At 39.5% G+C, this 19,673-nt stretch overlaps 1 protein-coding gene and 1 long non-coding RNA gene across 3 annotated transcripts in view; one reads left to right on the top strand and one right to left on the bottom strand.

Annotated features, from left to right (window-relative positions):
• Positions 1 to 19,673, top strand: part of LOC141810306 (uncharacterized) — a 51,504-nt gene that overhangs the window by 13,384 nt on the left and 18,447 nt on the right. The gene's annotated exons all lie outside the window — the stretch shown is intronic.
• ntf3 (neurotrophin 3) overlaps positions 17,599 to 19,673 on the bottom strand; it is a 42,512-nt gene continuing 40,437 nt past the window's right edge. The window contains exon 2 of the mRNA XM_074697712.1: positions 17,599 to 18,731. Coding sequence (XP_074553813.1) covers positions 17,871 to 18,731 — 861 coding nt within the window. The 3' untranslated portion in view covers positions 17,599 to 17,870. The remainder of the gene's footprint in view (positions 18,732 to 19,673) is intronic.

The following is a 19,673-nucleotide window of genomic DNA, read 5'->3' as shown; positions in this document are numbered from 1 at the left end:
ACTCCAATTGCGACAATGAATTTTAACGTGGCTTAAAAGAATGGTTGTGTTAAAACATGGCTTGTGTACCACCACCTTGCTCTGAGTGTAGGACAGCAACTTTATGAGTTGTTTTTACTGGGATGAATTAAGCAATACCTGGTTTTGGTAAAATTTCATCAGCAGGCAATAGCTGTCAAAGGTGACTGTTGGTATTGACCGATACAAAACTTTTGCTGATTTTTGCAACAAATGAGGTATTGCTTAATTATAAGCATACAATACTTAAGTGCATCACCAATTTTAAACATGTTGGCTGAGTGGAAGTATTTTAAAGTTCTGGAAACAGATAGCAGATGCTGCTGAATGTCTACATTTAAAATCTGATAACTTTTTTTTTTTTTTTTTTTTAATTGACCAGGTGATTCCTAAGAAAAAAAAAAAAAGTATGATTTTTTTTCATTATTATTTCCCATTTATGGTGGAATTAAAATTTTGTCCTGTTTTCTGTCTGTTTCCAAAACAATTAGAATCACAGCAAGATTCTCTGGTAAACAGAAATTAATTCAAAGTTTAAAAACCTAGAGCGCAACATATAGGTGAAGTGATTGACTTGGTACTTTTAATAAATTCTATTTATGACACACTTTTCATTTTTAAAAAATCTCAAAGTGCTTCATCAAAAGTTTAAAAAAAAAGTTTTTTAATGCACTTTTGTAAGTTAAAAGCCTTCTTTAAAGAGGAATGTTTTTAAGTGTTTCTTAAAAGCATCCACAGTCAATGGGGTCCTGAGGTGACTGGGCAGGGAGCTTCACAGACGTGGACGCTCCACAGTCTCTATCTAAACCATTATTGTGAAGATTAACAGTCAGAGTAACTGAGTATGAAGATAATGGAGACGCAAAAGTCAGGGGGTTAATGCAACAAGATTAAGAGTCCATCGAACATACCCAGGAGTACAGTTAAATCAGCCTGTAGTGATGGAAAGAGTCTGACATGGCTGATAAATCTACTGGATCCTACAACAAGCCAAGGGGCCACTTTTCTGCCATTGCCTCTTGGAGGCTTGTAAGGAAAGGAGGTTGAAATGCAGCATAAAAACTCAACTTTTAGGAGAAAAAAAAGAAAAGAAAATGGTACATCAACGACTTTACCACCAACAGGCCTCAAGTGGCCATCTGGGAATCTACTGAAATGATGTTTACTCATACAGTTATTGAAAGTTTCGCAACAGTGGGCGTCATATTTTTTGACCTGGATGTTAGATGCTGCTGTAATCCTGTTTTTGTTTTTAGTGCAGTGTTTATTAAAATGGTTCATCCAATTTTGGAAGCTCCATACTTTTGGGTCTTTACAAGTGACCTAAATTCATAAAAAGTCAAAAGAGGTCTGTCATAAATCAGCTGTCAAATAAATGCATACATTTGGGCAGAACAAATCTGAAAGAATGGAAAAATCTAATGGCCCTGCCATGGGTGAAGACGACAATTACCCAATCTGCAGGGCACGAGGAGGTCATTAGAGGGTTTGATGAGTTTAAAAATCATGCGAATCATATGCCTCCACATGCAGTCACCAGACCTCCACCCCAATAACAAAATGTCGATGTGAAATGAGTCCAAAAGGAGAAAAAGTTTTTGTTTTCAAGATGTTGACTGTTGTTCTATGAAAAACGGTTTGGTTCCGCTCAGTGATATTTGGAAGAGACATGTCCGGCGGGTTGATACCAACCGATAAGGAATGAATACATGAAGGGACTTTCAACGGTCACGTTGCACCCTCAATTCGATCGGCTCATAACGTACCTTTGACATAGGAATCCCCTGAAACCTTTTCTCATGGGCCATCTTAATCCAGAACACGGGTTCTGCTTACAACATCCAAACACACACACATCAGAGTTATTTAGGTCAAGTTAATAAAATCTGAGAAATGAAAAAGAAGAAATTTACTCACCGCTACGTCAGCGCTGATTTGGTTCTCGGAACGTCTCAAACGCCTCAATCGGTAATGTACCGATCAATGTCCACTTCTTTGATTTAATGTCTCATAACAAAAGATGTGTCCGGTCGGCTCCTCTAACTTTGACTCCCAACAGAAAGTTTTGGATCAGAGCTATAAAGGATCTCATACAGTGACAGTATGCTGCTTACATCCTTGCTATTTCCACAGTACAGTGATAGAAGTCCCACTGTCCCACTAATAAAGAGTCAAGAAGCCAGAGAAGTGTAATGGATAGGGCTAAAGAGTTTAATTAAGATCAGTATGAGGCCTCAGGTCAAGGGACGTAACTCTCTATTTATAAAAAAGTCATGTCGGAGTCTGCATCACTTTGCTATAGAGCTGCAGAACCAAATACAAACTCAGTGTATTTAGAATGTAATGTTAATTCCTAAAAGATTAACTACATTAAGATGCCTGAAAGAATGCAGAAATTATAAAAATTTGCATACTTTCAGCTGAATGAAATACATTCTTGTTTTATTTGCCTTTAGAAAATGGCATAAAGTTCTCTGAGACTTGCAACAATCTTACTGGCACTGTTTACAAGCAGCTTCTGCTTTATTTACACGCTTTCCCCTCTGGGATCAATAGAGTTCATCATGCCCTCGTTTCTCCAGTAAGAAGCACTTTCAGCAATGTGTGTGTGATTAAAAAAGTCTGACTACCAGATCAGCAGCAGCAGGAGTGATGGATACAGTAGATGTAAAAAGTGTTTGCAGTAGAAATGCTCCATCACAGCGTGGACATTGATGGAAAACAGGAAGGGAAGCTGCTGCAGTGTTGCAAATCAGATTGAACTAGGCTTTGGATCTTAAGTGTTGAACACTCTTCGGAACTTGATACAAGTTTAAAATATTTGCGAAAAAACATCTTCACTTTTAGTCCATCAAGTGGTATGATATACTCACCCTTGTGCCTTTTTGAAATATGAATGCAGTGCCAGTGTGAATAAATTGTCAAATAATTGTCTCCAGCTTTGGAGAATTTGTCTGCTTTGATATGACAGACTTTTGTCTCCTTACTTATCAGTTATGACTGTCAGTTAGCAACTGAGGTGGAACTATGATGGTTAAAGTGTTGCTCTCTGGCCTTTCACAACATTCCTTCTGAAGATACTGGCAAGTTAACATCTCAGCTAACTCATCCAGCTGGTAAAGTTGAAACCTAGACTGGGAGATGATGGGACAAGTCCACCCAGTATGTGTCTTCAGCGTGGATGCTACTGGGTATATTTCAGCTAGAACATCTCTTTCTTTGTCGTGATGGTGCCAAGAAAAGATGTGCTTTCTCCAAACAGCACCTGTCCCGTTGGACATTGAAGCAATTTCCATGTCATATTCTGTGGCAGGCAGGACCATACTGTCTGAGGTATAGTGTCATTCTTCTTGGAAAGTCTCCACTTTATGGACAATTCTTAAAGGGGTGTCTTTGGGGGATATATGTGCCCCAGCCTCATTGGCAATGCCAAATACATCCACAAGTTACTACAGAGTGAAAGTGGCGACCCCCCCCATCCACTGGGCATGGTCCTTCTTTCGGTTCCTGTGCTCCATCTTTGTAAAGTAAGTACCCAGGTTTCCTCGATACACCATTGGTATAAGTCATCCAATGGGAAGAATTGCCTCTGGCAGTTACACATGTAACCATGGCTCTCTGAACCCTGGATGACTGCCAGCGTTCTCTGTCAATCTGAATCTTTGAGACAGTGAGAAGACTCTGTGGGAATGAGCACCCAAAAGGCATCAGTAGTTATACCTGTTCTAGGTTATTTTGGTCACATGTGTCTATGAAGATATAAATACTCTGCCTGTGCTTGAGCAAGATGGAAACATCCAGTGGGTTTATAAAACTGAAGTTTCAGATCCTCTCTGATACCTGTGCTTGTCTCTTTCCATCAGTTGAGTCAATAAACTCATTTGCAAAGCAACGCATAATCTAAGTCACTCAAATTCAGTCTCCTCTATGCAAACAGTCTAACTGTATTTATTGCTAATTAAGAGTGCTCCCTCTACAGGAGAACTACAGAGTTTGTACATGGGGTGTATGTCTTAGTTACTGGGCCAAAACCTGAACCACTTTCGTAAAGTAAAATTAATGTGAGGTCAAATCTCTGTTTGTTCTTTAAACATGCAGTGAGATTCTCTCTCACACATCTATCAACTTCTGTACATCCAGCTCCAATGTGATCTCTGACCTGTGGTCCCTCAACATCCGAGGCACCCTGACATCATACATCAGCCTTACAGGAAACAGCTCTGCCTCTGTTTCCCCAGAGAAAGAGTTGCTGCATAATAACAATGATCAGACGTGTTTCAAGCATCATCTAATCACTAATATTTAAAATGTTACAGTACATTTAACCCCTGTAACAATCTTTCATTTACTCACCAGCATCATACCCTCTTTTTCTCTTGTGTTACACTGAAATTATTTTTTAATCACAGAGCTGTTCACTTTGTTTTCTTCAGACAGAAATGCACTATCCTCACTGTCCTCAACAGTGCTAATGTTGCTGCTACAAAAACAGGAAAATGGATTAATGACTGCTTTTTAGGTGACCATCACAGAAAAGTAGGAGCCAGTGCTTTGAATAGGTGTTTGAGCCTCACTATTGAAATTACAGAATCAGTAAAGCACAGTAAAAATAAAAAAAAGACTTTCATATTATAGTTTTTACTTAAATTTTATAAATGCTATATTTGACCCACTTATTATTTTCTTAACCTTACTGTAACATTTTTTTCTTACAGGAAGAACAAAACCAAATGAATTATTATTTTTATTTCTTGAATGATAAAAGTGATATTGCACACAATTGAGCAAAAAAAATTCTGGTTCGGTTTTCCAAAACAATCCCAGACTCTCATACAACGCCTGGAACTAATTAGACACCCATGCTTGCATCAAACTGTTTATCATAAGTTCGGGTGGGCTACATGAACAGAAAGTATCTCAATTTTAATTTTGGAAAATCATGATCACAATTTTATCAGGTGTTTCTTTTTAATTTATTCAGATTGTTCAGACTATTTTGCGTGTTATTTAACAGTATAAATGACCTATTTAAAAACAAAGTTCTAAATTACTAACAATTTAGCAAACTTGTGCCAGGGTTAATTAAAATCAAACAAACATTGTCACAAATCATGTCAAGTTCTTAGTTTTTAGTCAGTCTTTTTGTTTTGCTTAACTCAAAAGGAAAATCAACTTGAACACAACATTAAAGTAAGGTGCACACTTGCTACATAACAGCTAGCTTATCAAGGCAGCATATCAGTTTAGTGACTTCAGCTTGTTTTTTGAAGTAGCATGCTCATGTTTTTAAAATCCAAGAAATTTTAAAAGTACAATAAACAGAACCAAACATCAAGAAAATCAACACTTCTATCAAATACAAATGTCACTTCCTGTTATAATGCACTTCAGCCATGAAAACTTTACTTAAGCCAACTTTCATTTAAAGTTGTGCAAAATATTTAACTTTCAGAAGGAAAAACAAAAAATCAACATACTAAAAAACATAAAATGAAAATGTAAATTTTAGTTACTGCTTTAGACTCTTACAGTGTAATGCAATCCAGAAGACCCACAAAAAATCAATGCAAAATATTTTTGGTCACTGTGAAAGGAAAAATAAAGCAGTTGTTTTTGTTTCAACTCACAGATTTTTACCGATATAGGGACCATATCCTTTGCAAGGTAAAACATTACTGCTTCAGTCACATCTTTGCAGCGCTTACTTGTTTTGTCATACCGAGTGCCCTTATTAAATACTTTTATCAAAGTTGTTTGTTTTGGCTGCATGGATCTTGGATCTTGTTGCAAACTTACTTGTGTTGTGTCGCTTTGGTAGAACCCAAACCAGTTTCATATTACAAAGTTACAGTTTTTGGGGGGACCAGCTGGTCACTTTCACTTTCGTTTGCAGCCATGTTTTCTCTCTCTTATGTAGGGGTCAAAAGAGGAGGAAGATAAAAAAACAAAATACTGCCTACAGCTCGCTCTGATTGGTTCATTGGTGTGTCTGTAGTGCCGACATGAATCAGGTTAGCAAATGGTGTAATTCAGCAGAGAAAAAAAAAACTTTGGATGTGGCTGTGCATGGGCATGCAGACATACAGACAGCATTACAAGGGATAGACTGTGCACTACAGCCAGTCTCTTTGGCAGACAGTCATCACATTCTAATCCTTCACAATCTAGGATCCCCATATCACAAGCCCCTCCTCGTACAGCTCATACATAGTGCTGCCTACAGCTGGAAACAAACTTTGACAGCTGTATTATAGATTCCACAAACTGCTCAGTAAATCCTCTGTATGCACGGAGATAGACTAAAATGACCCAAGAGCGAGGTCACCACAGCTGCTGCACCATGCCAGTGTGACATCAAATCCATCCGATTTGAGATCAGCAGGCTGTGACCTGAAGTGACTCTATAGATGCTTGGTTCATGAAGTGGTCCAAGCCGACTTGTTGTTATGGAGCAGGAGGCTTCAATCCCATCCTGTGTCAATCATCCACTTTTAAACCAGTCCTTTTGATACCCAGCTGCTTTGGGTACATTTCAGTAAAATGTAGTCTTTTTGATGGACTATATCATGGCACCATACAAGTTTAAATAAATTCATTGACGTAACTATGTGGGTAAAGCTACTGTTGGAACAATTATTCGAGTATTCTACTGAAAATTCCATCGAGTAGTCGGGTAATCGGCTAAAACACATTTTTGTGTACTTAAACAGCAGTTATTTTTCAAATGGAATTTGTTTCAAGCAAGTGTAAAAGAGAGAAGCGGTCGCAGCGATCATATGTCATTGATCATATGGAGTGTCCGCATTTGTGAGCGTGTATGAAGTGTACCACGCTGAAGCCCACCTCTCCAAAGGTGCCAAAGAGAAGTGAGTCACACTGACCAAACAAAATGGACTTTGAAGAGTGCATGAAAACAGATCAGATAGCCAGTGTGACCACGATGAGAAACTGCTGCGAGCAAGACGTCGTTGACAAGCAGCAGATGCAAATCAATATATACTTTCATATCAGTCTCCAAACTCCAGAAAAGAAGCTAGACTTGTTGTCAGTCGCTAGTTTGAAAAAGAGGTAACTTGAGGGGTTGGAAAACTCTCTAGCGTCAGCTGTATTTGAAATAGCACTGTTTGATCTTTTTTTAAAATTTAACGATTCCTCGAGGCGGAGGAAATTCCTCGAGCATTTTTTATAATCGAGTACCTCAAATTATTCGAGGAATTGTTTCAGCTCTAGACAATAGTTGCTGTTACTGCTAGCTAGAGGGATAAACATTAAGTTTTAAGACCATAAAACTGGGCCACTCGAACTGTAGAGGAAACAGGCAAGGTATTATTTAAGGTTTCTGGGTTACCACTCTACTCCAACAGGGACTAAAATTACAGGATGTCAAGAGTTATGGGAACAAAAGTGCTGGGAGGAAGACCCCTGTCTTTCTGTTGTAGCTAAGAGCTCACATTTTCATCTTATCTTAAAACCTTATTTATTATGGGTCATGGAGGACCTGACAAATGCAACAACACCTCGAGTAGTTGTCTTTGACAGGCTGCCTCAAAACGAACGAGAGACCCTTTGAAAACAAATTACACCATGCAATGTAAATTATAAAGCAATCTGAGACTATGAAGGAGTTGGCCCTTTGAATTTTATTGGCAATATAAAATCAGAAGGACTTTGAGTTCCCAAAGGCACCCAAAATAGCAGCCAGTACAGAAGTCTTTCATGGTGAATGAGCTGGTTTTCATTCTCCATTGGTGATCAGTCCTCTCTTTGGTGTTGAACTCGGAAATTTTGTACTGCAAGTATAATTGATAAATTAGTTTTCATTGAAAATAACTTTGTTCCCAGTCTGAGTAAACAATCTACTCTAAATGGCTCAAAGTTACATTCTTATTAAAGCCTTTGTGCTTATTTTGGTTGAAATCAGTTTTGTTTTTTCTTGGATGAAGAAGTTTCACTTAAGAACCATTGCCAGCTGTCAACAACTTGCATGACTTTGTACTTCCTATTTTTCTGTTGTTTCTTTATATGCTTTGCATGATTTAAAAACTTACTTAATGCAATTTTCTTTTTGTCATGCATGTGTTTCATATCTATTGTTATTAACGCTTATGTATTATTTTTTCCTTTTCTCTCAGATCCTAGTAATGTTTGACATTAGGGTGTGATTTGTTTTCCAATAACTGACTCTGCATTAATTTTCTTCTTTTTTTTATTTTATCTTGTGCTTTTTAGGTTGCCCACTTTAACATCATCTACGACTATAGATGAAAACTAGCCTTTTGGCTAACTCTGGCATATTCACTAAAATGTCAATTAATATGCATTGTCCATGTAAATTTAATAAATTAAAATTAACAAGACATAACTTTTGCTGAGGCTTGCACTTGTTTTAGAAGCAGGTTGCTGTATGAGGGAACTTAGAGCTTTTGGAAATGTTGACAGCCAAACAGAAATGGGTTAGTTGATGTTTTGAATTCATTTTCTGTTCTGAGGCCCTGCAGTTAAAACTAAATCCATCTTGATCTCTATGAAGAACATTGAAACATGACCTCTGGTTTGAATCATCATCCAGCAGACTGAACCATCAGTCCGCCTCCTAACAACAGAGACAAACATCCTCGACCAAAATAGGAGTCTGTCATATTCGATTCATTTTAAGGACAATCTCAATCGCTAAGAGGGGTATGAGAGAATAAAAAGGGGAACTAAGAAAGACTCTTTTGATTTCTTTTTTAACTTTTGGCACATTGACCAGCTTTAGGGGCCTCTGCAACATGTTCTGCAGGATGAAGCTGTAGACATCAATTAACCACGCTGGAGTCAGAATCGATAGCGTGACTGGTTAGTCCCTTTTGTAGAACAAAACTTTGCCACGGTAACTGTTGAGCTGTAGGGTGTAGGGAAATTTTGCAAAAAGGAAACTGTCTGTCGAAAATTAGCAATAGATGAGAGTGGGAAAAATTGCAGTTACTTCTGTGTCCACTTCTGGGAAGCTGTCAACCGTTCTGTACTTTTAAATTAGACTTGGCAGTTTAATTGTTACATAAAAGGAAATGACTTGAAGGTTCCTTCTGTTTACATGTGTGTGTTCCCCTTTTGTCCAGTGGGAAACCATTAAAGACAAAACCGCTGTCCTTAATGACTTTATGTCTTAAGCCTGATGGAGGGCCGTGCCCCCCTTCACTCACACACATACTTACACATAAAATCAGTGGGTGGCCAAAGCTGTGCTTTATTCCAGATGTTCACTCTGACGGCCAGTGAACTGAGAAGGCCCCACAACTTAGACAGATTTACCTGTCAATCACCTCAACAGAAAACACCTTCTCATTTCCTCTGTTTCCTCTTTTTTTGTCCCCTGCTGTGTGTTTGTGTGTGTGTGTGTGTGTTTCCAACATAAGGGTGACAATAGGAGGCCTGTGTACCGGACAGTTAAATGCCTCCATAGGGGCTTCTTTAAACCGCTGCCAGTATAAACACTGAAGAAGTTGTAGCTCCAAAATTCCTTAACACATTGAACAATACTATTACATTTAGATTATTTATTTGGCAACGTCTGTTTTTCTTCCTCCTTTCCAGGTCAAAGACCTCTGCATGCCTTGACGCTGTATTACATTGTCAACATGCCAAACTAGCTAAACACTCGACATGTTCCAGCATCAGAGACGAGGTTCAAGTTATTTGACCCTGTAAATGCAAACAAGTAATAGATTCTGGTTTCAGATTCTAGGACAGAAACGGATATTGATCACTGCCTAATTTAGTCTGAATAGGTCAAATGCTCTTTCCCAAATGCGGTAGAAAGAACATCAGTGTCAGGCATGTATCCGCTATATTTTTTTCTGCAGCTGTTTTTGTAAACTTAATTCAGTGATTCAGGTCTTGTCTACGTGAAACAGGCTTTGAATGAACTGCATCATTGTCTGCAGCCTTGAAATGATCTTCACGCTAATTTGATAAACTTGTTTTTGCTTTGCAGTTTAATCGACCAGTCAGAACTTTAATAAACAACTTAAGATGGCTCAGCATGCATAGATTAAGTTGTTTTTGAAGAACACATCTATTTTTGGTAATACTGTAATTTTGCCCAACTGAGGACCATATTAGGACTCATGTCTTGGAATACTTGGAGCTTAATACATGGCATTAGTGGATCCCTCAAAGCCGTTTTGTGGAATGTCCGCTGTTGAATGAAGCACTTGCTCTGGATACGACCTGGGCCTCCAAAGCACCGGTTAATCCTCGGAAAGTCAGCTTTTGGCATGTGAGCTGAGTGAAATATATGTCTGACGGGGGCTGCAACACGCAATGAAAATCCTTCAGTGTCTGAGAGCTTGAGAACTAAGATGTTACAAGTGTGTGAACATCAAGGATGGCCCCTCTTTTTTTTCTTGTGAAACCCCTATTGGTAAAAAGGCAAGCCCATGTTCAAGATATTTCACAGCAAGTTTATCTAAGAAGTAGAAGATTATGGTAAGCAAAAAAGTGTATCTGTTAGAAAGCTAACCTTGTGCAGCTTTTCTATTACAACGCTCAAGGAGGCAACAGCATCATTTTTTAATTTAACCCTTTGGCGTACACAAATTTATTAGTATACTTGGACTTATTTTAAGCTCCCTATACCCCTTTCTCCCCTCTTCATTTGAGAGTTTCTTATTTTTAGTTCATAATAGCATCAAAGATGCATTACCCATAGTGCATTCTGTTTCAAAAAGTCACTTGTAGACTGTGGAAGGTCCCTAAAAATGGTCTTTTGGCCATGGGTTGGTCATATCAGAAATTTATGCAGCATGTGTTGTTGGAGGGTGGTTGCATACACGGCTTTATTTGTTTTAAATTGATAAAAAAAAAAAAGTTTGTGGTATTGTTCATTCAAACATTGTGATTATTATGTGATCCAAATAGATTTGTTAAAATTTGAAATACACATCAAATAAACTTTTAGTCGTGAGTAGCTTTAATGTTGATGACTACCAAAGTGTTACTGTTTCTGAAAGTTTGAGTGATATTAACTTTGAATAATGTGCCTGGTCAATCAGTGGGCAAGTAGTAGTGGGGATAAAGGGATAGTCGCCAAAATACAGTGTGCTGAATCGATGCCAAAATGTGGGTTCAAAGGCACGAGTCTGAAATAAGAAAAAGCGTTTTTGAATTTTAAATTATGTGAAGCTTCTACAGATTGATCACAGTAACAGTTTAAAGCTCTTCTTTAACAGCAATGAGCTTGACTGACATATGCCCAACCCTGTCTACTCCTCTTATCCATGATTTGGTCCTTCCATCTGTAAACACCCCTGACCTGTGACCTTCAGGCTTTCAGTAGGCTCTGCGACTGTATGGAAACCCCCGAATAGCTCACAATGCCTTTAGTTAAAGACAAGACTCTCACGCACCGCTCAGCACGAACAGCCCTGTCAAGGAAACGGTTCAGTGTAAATCCTCCCACAAGTATCAGCACAGGATTGAAAAGACAAACCCCTTTAAGTTCAACAAGTCCTCTTTACGCCTACGCCTGTCAAGTCACTGTTGTCCAAAGCTGAATGATACCTATTTCCTGTTATAATCCTTTTCTTACTTGTCAAGCATGCAACAGGGATATAAGTTAAAATCCTCACACCGAGGCCGAGTAGCCCTTGCTGCCCATTGGCATACCTGTAATAGATGGGAGATACTGATTTCAAAAGCACAGTATTTAGTAGATAACCAGAGATATAGTTCACAGCAGGAGTTAGGAGAAGTGCTTTGAATATAGGAATGTGTATTGACCTTTTTGGTGGTGAAACACTTGCATGAATGCTTATCTGAAGTGTTTTAAGTTTCCACTGAAAGCTTTAAGAGTGGCTGTCTCTGGAAAAGATGAACTCTCATTCCTGACGTCTATCTTTTGTAATCTTCTTGGCTATTAATACTATCACCATCTTTTATGTTTCACTTCTTCTACTGTTTGATACTCTGCATTGGAAGGACCCCAGTTTTAAAAAAAGACTTGAAAAATTTGATGTGAACGGGTGAAAATTATTTTTTCTCCATTGGATTTTTATTCCAGGAGGGCTCTTAGCAATTTGAAATTGACTTCATATTTTCTGCCCTTATCACTTAAACTTAAATACATTTTCTATGTGGTTAACCTCCAGAGAGAGCACAGGAGCATGGGGATAGACAGTTTTTAAAATAGTGTAACTGAATTATTCTACCTTAACAATCTGCATAAATAGTCTCTTAAACAGGGAGCTCCAGGCTGTCCAGGACCAGGATTTCTTTAATTTACTGAAATTTCCCCCCATACATTCAATAGCACTTAAAATATTAGCACACTTTAAGTCAGCATATTGAAGGTGCTCCTGATCTGCTCTCCTCTGCAGCCTGACAAGTAGTAAGCCCCTCTTAGAATGGGAGATTACTGCCTCAAATCCCAGCTCTGCGTATATGTACATCTCCTTAAGTCAGCTTTACCCCTCTGCAAAACCCCTTGGTCATTAGAGACAGCACATTTTACCGCTTTGGCATGTTGCTTCCATCACCTCATGAACAAATCAAACAACCCTGTGCAGGAAGAGGGTTCAACAGGGTGTGTGCCTGATCCCATCTCTCTGAGAGGGAGGGATAGAGAGAAAGAAATATCTTTTCAGTGGCACTGACTGTTGATAGAAGGTAGAGTAGGGGGCTCTAATTGATGTTGTCACATTTAGTGTGAGGCAGTGAGAGGTAATTAGCAGTGGATGACCTCAGGACTTACCCTGGACTTGTTACAAGGTGCTCTAACTTGGCAAAAGTCATTACAACGCGCATTTTTCAAGCGAATATATATATATTTTTTTCGAACCTACTGTTTTCTAATGCAAGCTTTCACACCAGCAAAGTTCTTTCATTGAGCAAAGTTGCGGCTTTTATTTTTTCAGACCAAGGTTGATGTTTCTTAAGTTTTGCTTGCGACTACACATCTGACCAGTCAAAACGCCCATTGACAAGTCACATCCCAAAACATTTAACAGTGATTGTGTTCGTGTCCCAGCGCCCGGTTCTGTATGCCAAAAAACATAAAAACTACAAAGACAGTGATTACAAAGACATCGTTTGGAGGAGAATAGCTGCACAGATTGAACATGACTCCTCTGAATTCGCAATTTTGTGCCGTTTATTCCTGTTGCCGTTGGTGTGCAAAGGCTGACACCGTCATTCTCTGTGTGTTTAAAAAGATAAGAAAACACTTTCTGAAAACAAAGCTTGAGTTGAGTTCACAAGGCATACAACCATCATGTGAACTAATATATTGTGACACAAGAAGAGCTTAGAGTGCTGGCTTTTCTTTTTTAAGTCATAAAAATGTATTTATGAAAAAAAACTGTGGCTCATTGTAAAGTAAATAACCCCTTCCAGAGTGCTGGTCTAAGGGACTCCAACAGATTAGTCTTTCAACACCATGAGGCACTTATAAAGACACTCCTCCCATCCATCAGATGTATAGTGTGTCCATTGTCATTCACTTAGTAAAAAACATTTATTTTGAGTCATTTTACTACTGAAAATCAGTTCAGTTTAAGCTCCAAAGTGACTCATTTCCTAAAGCTCGATTGTCTTTTTTTTCCTCTGATACTCAGGATGACTCACGCCTCACAGTAACCCAGGACAAGTGTTGTTGTCTTGCTACCAATCATCTGTTATTTATTAGTCTTGAACTTGAAGCACTTGCATACCTTTGCTCTTAACACATTCATATCTCTATGCTCTCTGTGACCTCCCAAGAATTTGATAATAACTGATTCATATCTTTGTCAATCACACTGCCTGTCTTCTGTTTCCAACTCACTGTCTATTGGAGATTTGATTCTACTTGTCTCCACTTGGTTTTATGCGTCACTTTGCATCTGTGTGCTGATCATCTCTTGCTTTTCCCTGCAGGTTGTTAGTATGACATCAGGTTTGTTTCCAGACACAAAATGCCCCTCACTGACAGAAACCTGATGTTCTGAAACATCTTTTATAAGGTTGTGTCTTTCTTTCCCTGTTTGAGGCTTTCTGCTTGACAATGAAGAACATTCAGGCTCCAAACTTGCCTCCCCACATTTAAAAATCAGTAAACAAAGGAACTAATATCAGATAAGAAAAATGCCATGGTGATAGGCATCACTGGAATTTGCCTGAGTTCATCCTCAATTATTGTTTTGCACAACAGGGTCCATTGTTAAAGTCTCTTCAGATGCAGACAACTGTTCCTTTGCAAACTATCTAGAACAATACTCTGCAATGTGAGAAGTTATAAAGATACAAGGGGTTTAAACGTCAAGACTTCACTTAATCTTCAGTATTATAAGCACACATGCACATGCGTGCGAGAGAAACCCATCACTTCCAACTGTTTATGTTAAACTCTGTGTCTTTTGACCACTGACCCATTTCATAGAGATTTGGTGCCATGTGATACCATGCTGTGTGCTCAAACTGGCAGGATAACTGAGGTGTGAATTATCTAATCAGATAGCTGAATAAATTACTATTGATCAGGCTGTGATCAAACACCAACCATGGATGTTTCACTCTGGTTCATCAGTGCCAGAAAGTAAGACTCAGATCCACACTCATGGTATTTTTAATAATGTACATTATAGTGCTGCACGATTTGGGGGAAAGGTGCGATTTGCGATTAGGTGGACAATATTGCGATTGCGATTGTGCTTGCGATTTAATAAAAAAAGTTGTGTCATGATGAGTCTACAGACTTGCTTGGTTATCATGGAGAAAAAATCTGAATTGCATGTGCTGACATTGCGATTGCGATTGCGATTGCAATAATCGTGCAGCCCTAGTACATTATTAAATTTCTTAAAACTGATAAAAGTGGGGTCCGTCACCTATAATTAAATCCTCAAAAGGAAAAAAAAAATATCAAAACCTGCTTAGAGTTGTACAACAGGGAAAAGTAGACCAAAACCTCTTTTTCTTTTTGTACCACGTTACGAACATGGATATTTGGGCTGTGGACATTTTCAAAAGGGAGAAACAAGCCTTCACTTAGTATTCTTGGTCAAGCACATTTGCTAAGGTGTATCTTTTCTATTTAACATTTTCCTTTTAATGTATAATTTGTAGGATTATGCATTGGTTTTGGTGGATTTTCAGTAGCAAGATCGTTGAATCTTAATCAGTGGTAAAATTTAGACATACGCCGATCGATCAGTCGGCGGATCAGTCAGTGCCACTTTCCTTAATTTTGGGGGATCGGTGCTCTGCTCATCCTTATATACAAAACTGATCTTATACACCTCCAGGAAGGTCCGACAGCCAGTAGTTGTTGCTTTTTGCTCGGAGACCTAAAACTCAAGACACTTTATTGTTTTTTTTTTAAAGTAAAACATAAAGCTTTTTTTTCACAGGTATTTTTCGATGATTTTCAATAAAATAAGATTGGACCATTGAAGGTATATGCTGTCAGTTATAAGAATATAAAATTCGGTATTGTGATCAGTGCACCCCTTGTTAAATTACTGAGGGGAATGTGGATTCAACTGCAGACTCAGACCTTACCTGAACTTTACCATTAGATCAACTGCTGATTATATAAGGAAACCACACAGCTTCACTTTTCTTGGTAAGAACTTCAGTTAAGGGAGTGCTATCTTTGGTTTTATAAAACTTTTAACACTCCAGTGTACATGGAAAAAGCAGAGGTAACAAAGCCATTTAGTTCAGTACAAACAGCTGAAGAACCCTGTAAGTCGATCCAAAAGGATTTTATGAGGGAGCAGGAACAGACAGTAGCTCCCTCTGCAAGGATTAAGAACTTAGCAGGACTACTTTTGTATTTTCTAGATAAAAGAAATCTTCATACTAGCCTCAGTGACCTGGTAAGTTAGAAATGGACTTTGCCACAAAACAGGAAAAGCCAAAATGATGAAATAAGGCACATTTTAGGCGTAATGAGATATTCACACTGGAAATAACAAAGTCCAAAAGTCCAAACATTTACTTGTTTGGTTTCTTGTATTGCCAAGACTGATGCATTTCTGGTCCGGCTCGGTCATGTTGGGCGTTGACTGTGTGCACTCTCATGGCTAAAGTACACCGGCGGCCCTGTTCCGTAATGGCAAACTGATCCGATCTGTTGTTGCATTATGTCTGCTTGGCTGGTCCGTCATGCTACAAGTTATACGCAGCCATTCTATTTTTGATGGACGTGGAGCTGTGATGCTTAACTGAGCATAGAAAAGATCAAGTGGGACAGGAGGTCTTGACCAGACACAGCCTAAAAACACCAAGTGACTTTTAAAAATAAAACAGACTGTGTCAAAATCAGCTCACATTTAGCTCGACTACCACAATAAACAGACATAATGAGTAAAGCCAGACCAGGAAGTCAACAGGTTTTAGTTTTTTTGTCCCAACATGAATAAAAAAAAGACTTATCAATGAAGTGGGAAGCGCAAGAACTTCTCAGTCTCGTGACTCCAGCTGTCTGTCAGTCATGAGGCTTGTCAGACTGAACACGCAGCCGGTACAAGTTGACAAATGCAGTCAAGACACAGCGCAATGGAGTCACACTGCAGACGTATATCTGGTGTATTTCAGGCGTCATTGACAGCTCAAATCTGCTGCATGTTCAGCTCCAGCATCAATAGGAGCCTTGCATAACTGAGGTGAGAGGCTCCGACTCGCTGGAGCCGAGACGCAACAGAGTAAAGCCAGTGTGACTGAGATATTGACTTGAAAAGAAATCTATTAGATCAGGTACCGCGACAGGGCCGAGCCGTACCAAAGACTTGTCTGATGTGTTTTGGGCGTAATACGATAATTTCTAGTGAAGTTATGTCAGAAACACTCGTAGTGTAAATGCTAATGCAAAGTTCCCATCAGCAAAACATCTACCTTATATGGACACCACAACTCAGTTGTGAATGAAATATGACTGTCTTTAAGAAATATAAGTTTTTTATTCACAGGAAGAAACGATAACAGCTCATGATAACAGTTTAGAGTAAAACTTGGTTCAAGGAAACCAAACAGTTGGATTTCTTGAGTCTCTGTCAGTCAGTGCTAGCAGATACTACAAGAATTATTTGCATTTTCTTTTTTATTATAAAAAAGTGTCTCCCAGAGAAATAAATGGACTTTTTGGTGTGTTAAAACATAACAGCATGAAAGCACAGTGCAAATGTTTACGTTTGGTCATACATCACAAGTTTGTGTTTCAGATGCCTGTCTCATTGAGAGGTAATGCTAATTTCTATTGGTCAGTGGGACAGAAAAGTCCTCTCAGATTTGTCACTTTCTGGATTGGTAATATTAAACATTTCAAACATTTGCGGCAACTGCTGTGCGTGAGTTACCAAGTCCTATGTCTCTGCTCTGGTCAAGGCACATGTAAAGTCTTACCGTGAAGCACCTTTGCAGCCCAGTTCTGTGTTATAGTCTCAAAACAAGTCCATAGCTTTTTCATTCCTTTTTTTTAAACATTTTTTCCTTTAGAAGAAGACTTCTCTCAATAAATAACACAAATATATTCATACGTCATATATAGATAGATAAACATGTATAAACTACATGCATTTCATATAATTTAAATAATTTATATGTACAGTCCGCCCCTCATACACTCACTTCCTCCCTGATCCCACTAAATCAAGTTCATCTGTTACCAGCTGTGTTGCAGTGTTCTGTTGATTTGCAGCACACAAAGGTGAAATATCTTTGAAATGGACCCATAGTTTTTCAGTAGAAGTATCACTTTTTAGCAGAATGCTGCTCTGAACCACCGTGAGCAGTAATCCTGTGGCAGGAGCTCTGTGAACAGGGAATACATCCAAAACTGGAAGTAAAATCCACAGCAGGTAGTCCACAGCCAGGTGTCTTTATGGTTACATTTACGTCCTGTGACGTTTCCTTGATAACGCGCAGACACAGGAAGTGTCGATGCGTATCCATCTCCATCCCACTGAATTTCGGATCTGTGTGAGTGCTCGAACATATGTCTGTGTTGTCTTGCACTGTGAGTTCCAGTTCTTGTCGTCGATTCCCCTGCAGCCACCTTTAAAAGGCCGAGGGGTCCGACACCGTGTCTCATAAAAGTACTGTTTGATGTCCTGCGTGGCACTGGTTTTAATTTTGGCCAAAACAGTAACAGAGTCCCCCCTGGTATCCACTGCTTGGGTTTTATCCGTCACCCACTGGCTCTCACTATCACACACAGAATATTCCCCACGGTAGCTCCTGTGCTCAGCGTAGCGCTTCTTTCGTGTTTTGTTTCCTGCTCCTCCACTGTCCACAAAATCGTCTGCGAGGTATAGCGGCGGTGGCTGCAGTGGCGGCCGGTCACTTAGCAGCACTCGAGGTGAGTTGTACCGTTTATGCTGCCTGAGAAGGTCCGAGTTCAGTAACATCACCTGCTGGTCCACCCAGCCTTCACTGCTCCCACCGCTGCGTCCCCCTGTCCCCCACTGATCATCCTGCTCCTCTGGAGGAAAGCTGTCGCTGAGGAGAGGAGGCAGTGTTTCCTGGGTCTCGATGTGCCGGCTCTTCCCCTGCTGGCTCTGGTTCCCTCTGTTCCTTCCTTTGGTCAGATCGGCCTGAAGCAGCTGGATGATGAGGGAGTTTAAGGGGTCAGGACTTGGCTGCTGCTGTTGTCCCTGGCGACTGCTGTCCATGGTGGTTGCCTGAATACCATAGAGGTACACGAGGACCATCACATACAGCAGGATGGACATCACTAGATTCACCTGTAAGATCTGTAAAGACAGAGAAACACTTTTTAGTAATGCTTCCCCATTTTTTCTTTCTAGCTGAAAGAAGAGTTCATTTTTAGTCTTGATTCTTACATGGCTGTCTTACTAATCACCTCCAGGGTCACACTCTCAGTTCTTAATGGTCAAAATCCCATAACCCCTTACCTTAAGCCCTTGGCACACCATATGCGTATTTTTCATGCAAATATTTCTGACATTATTCATTCATTCATTCATTTCCCAAACCGCTTATTCTGTTCAGGGACGCATGTGGCTGGAGCCTAACCCAGCTGTCATTGGGCGAGAGGCCGGGTACACCCTGGACTGGTCGCCAGTCATTCACAGGGCTGACACATAGACAACCAATCACACACACAATCACACCTGCTGACAATTTAGAGTGTTCAGTTAACCTGATGAGCATGTTTTTGGACTGTGGGAGGAAGCCGGAGTACCTGGAGAGAACCCACACATGCACGGGGAGAAGGCCCACCGGCCAAGCTGGGAATTGAACCAGTGAGGCTATAGCACTACCTGTTATGCCACCATGCAGCCCCCACATTTATTATTATTATTTTTTTCAATCTACTGTTTTTCAATGCAAACTTTCACACCGGCAAATTTCTTTCACTGAGGAAAATTGTGCCTTTTATTTTTTCAAACCAAGGTCAATTTTCAGTTTTGCTCGTGATGAATACACATCCAATCAATCAAAACGCTCGTTGTTGACAAGTCACATACCAAAACATCCAACATTTATTGTGTTTGTGTCCCAGCACCCAGTTTTTCCTGACAAAAGACATAAAAACTACAAAGACAACGGTCACAAAGACAACGGTCACAAAGACAACGTTTTTTTAATACACAAACCTAATAGTTTGTGATGCTCGACTGACTTTTGGATAATTTAATCGAGAGCAAACCCTTCTCTATCATCGATTCTAC

This window comes from Halichoeres trimaculatus, unplaced genomic scaffold (genome assembly GCF_033239565.1).
Source record: "Halichoeres trimaculatus isolate MK-OKI-2021-1 unplaced genomic scaffold, fHalTri1.1 fHalTri1_scaffold_21, whole genome shotgun sequence".
In the NCBI taxonomy this organism is placed as follows: Eukaryota; Metazoa; Chordata; class Actinopteri; order Labriformes; family Labridae; genus Halichoeres; species Halichoeres trimaculatus.
The sequence above is the reverse complement of the archived record's forward strand: the minus strand, read 5'-3'. Positions and strand labels throughout refer to the sequence as shown.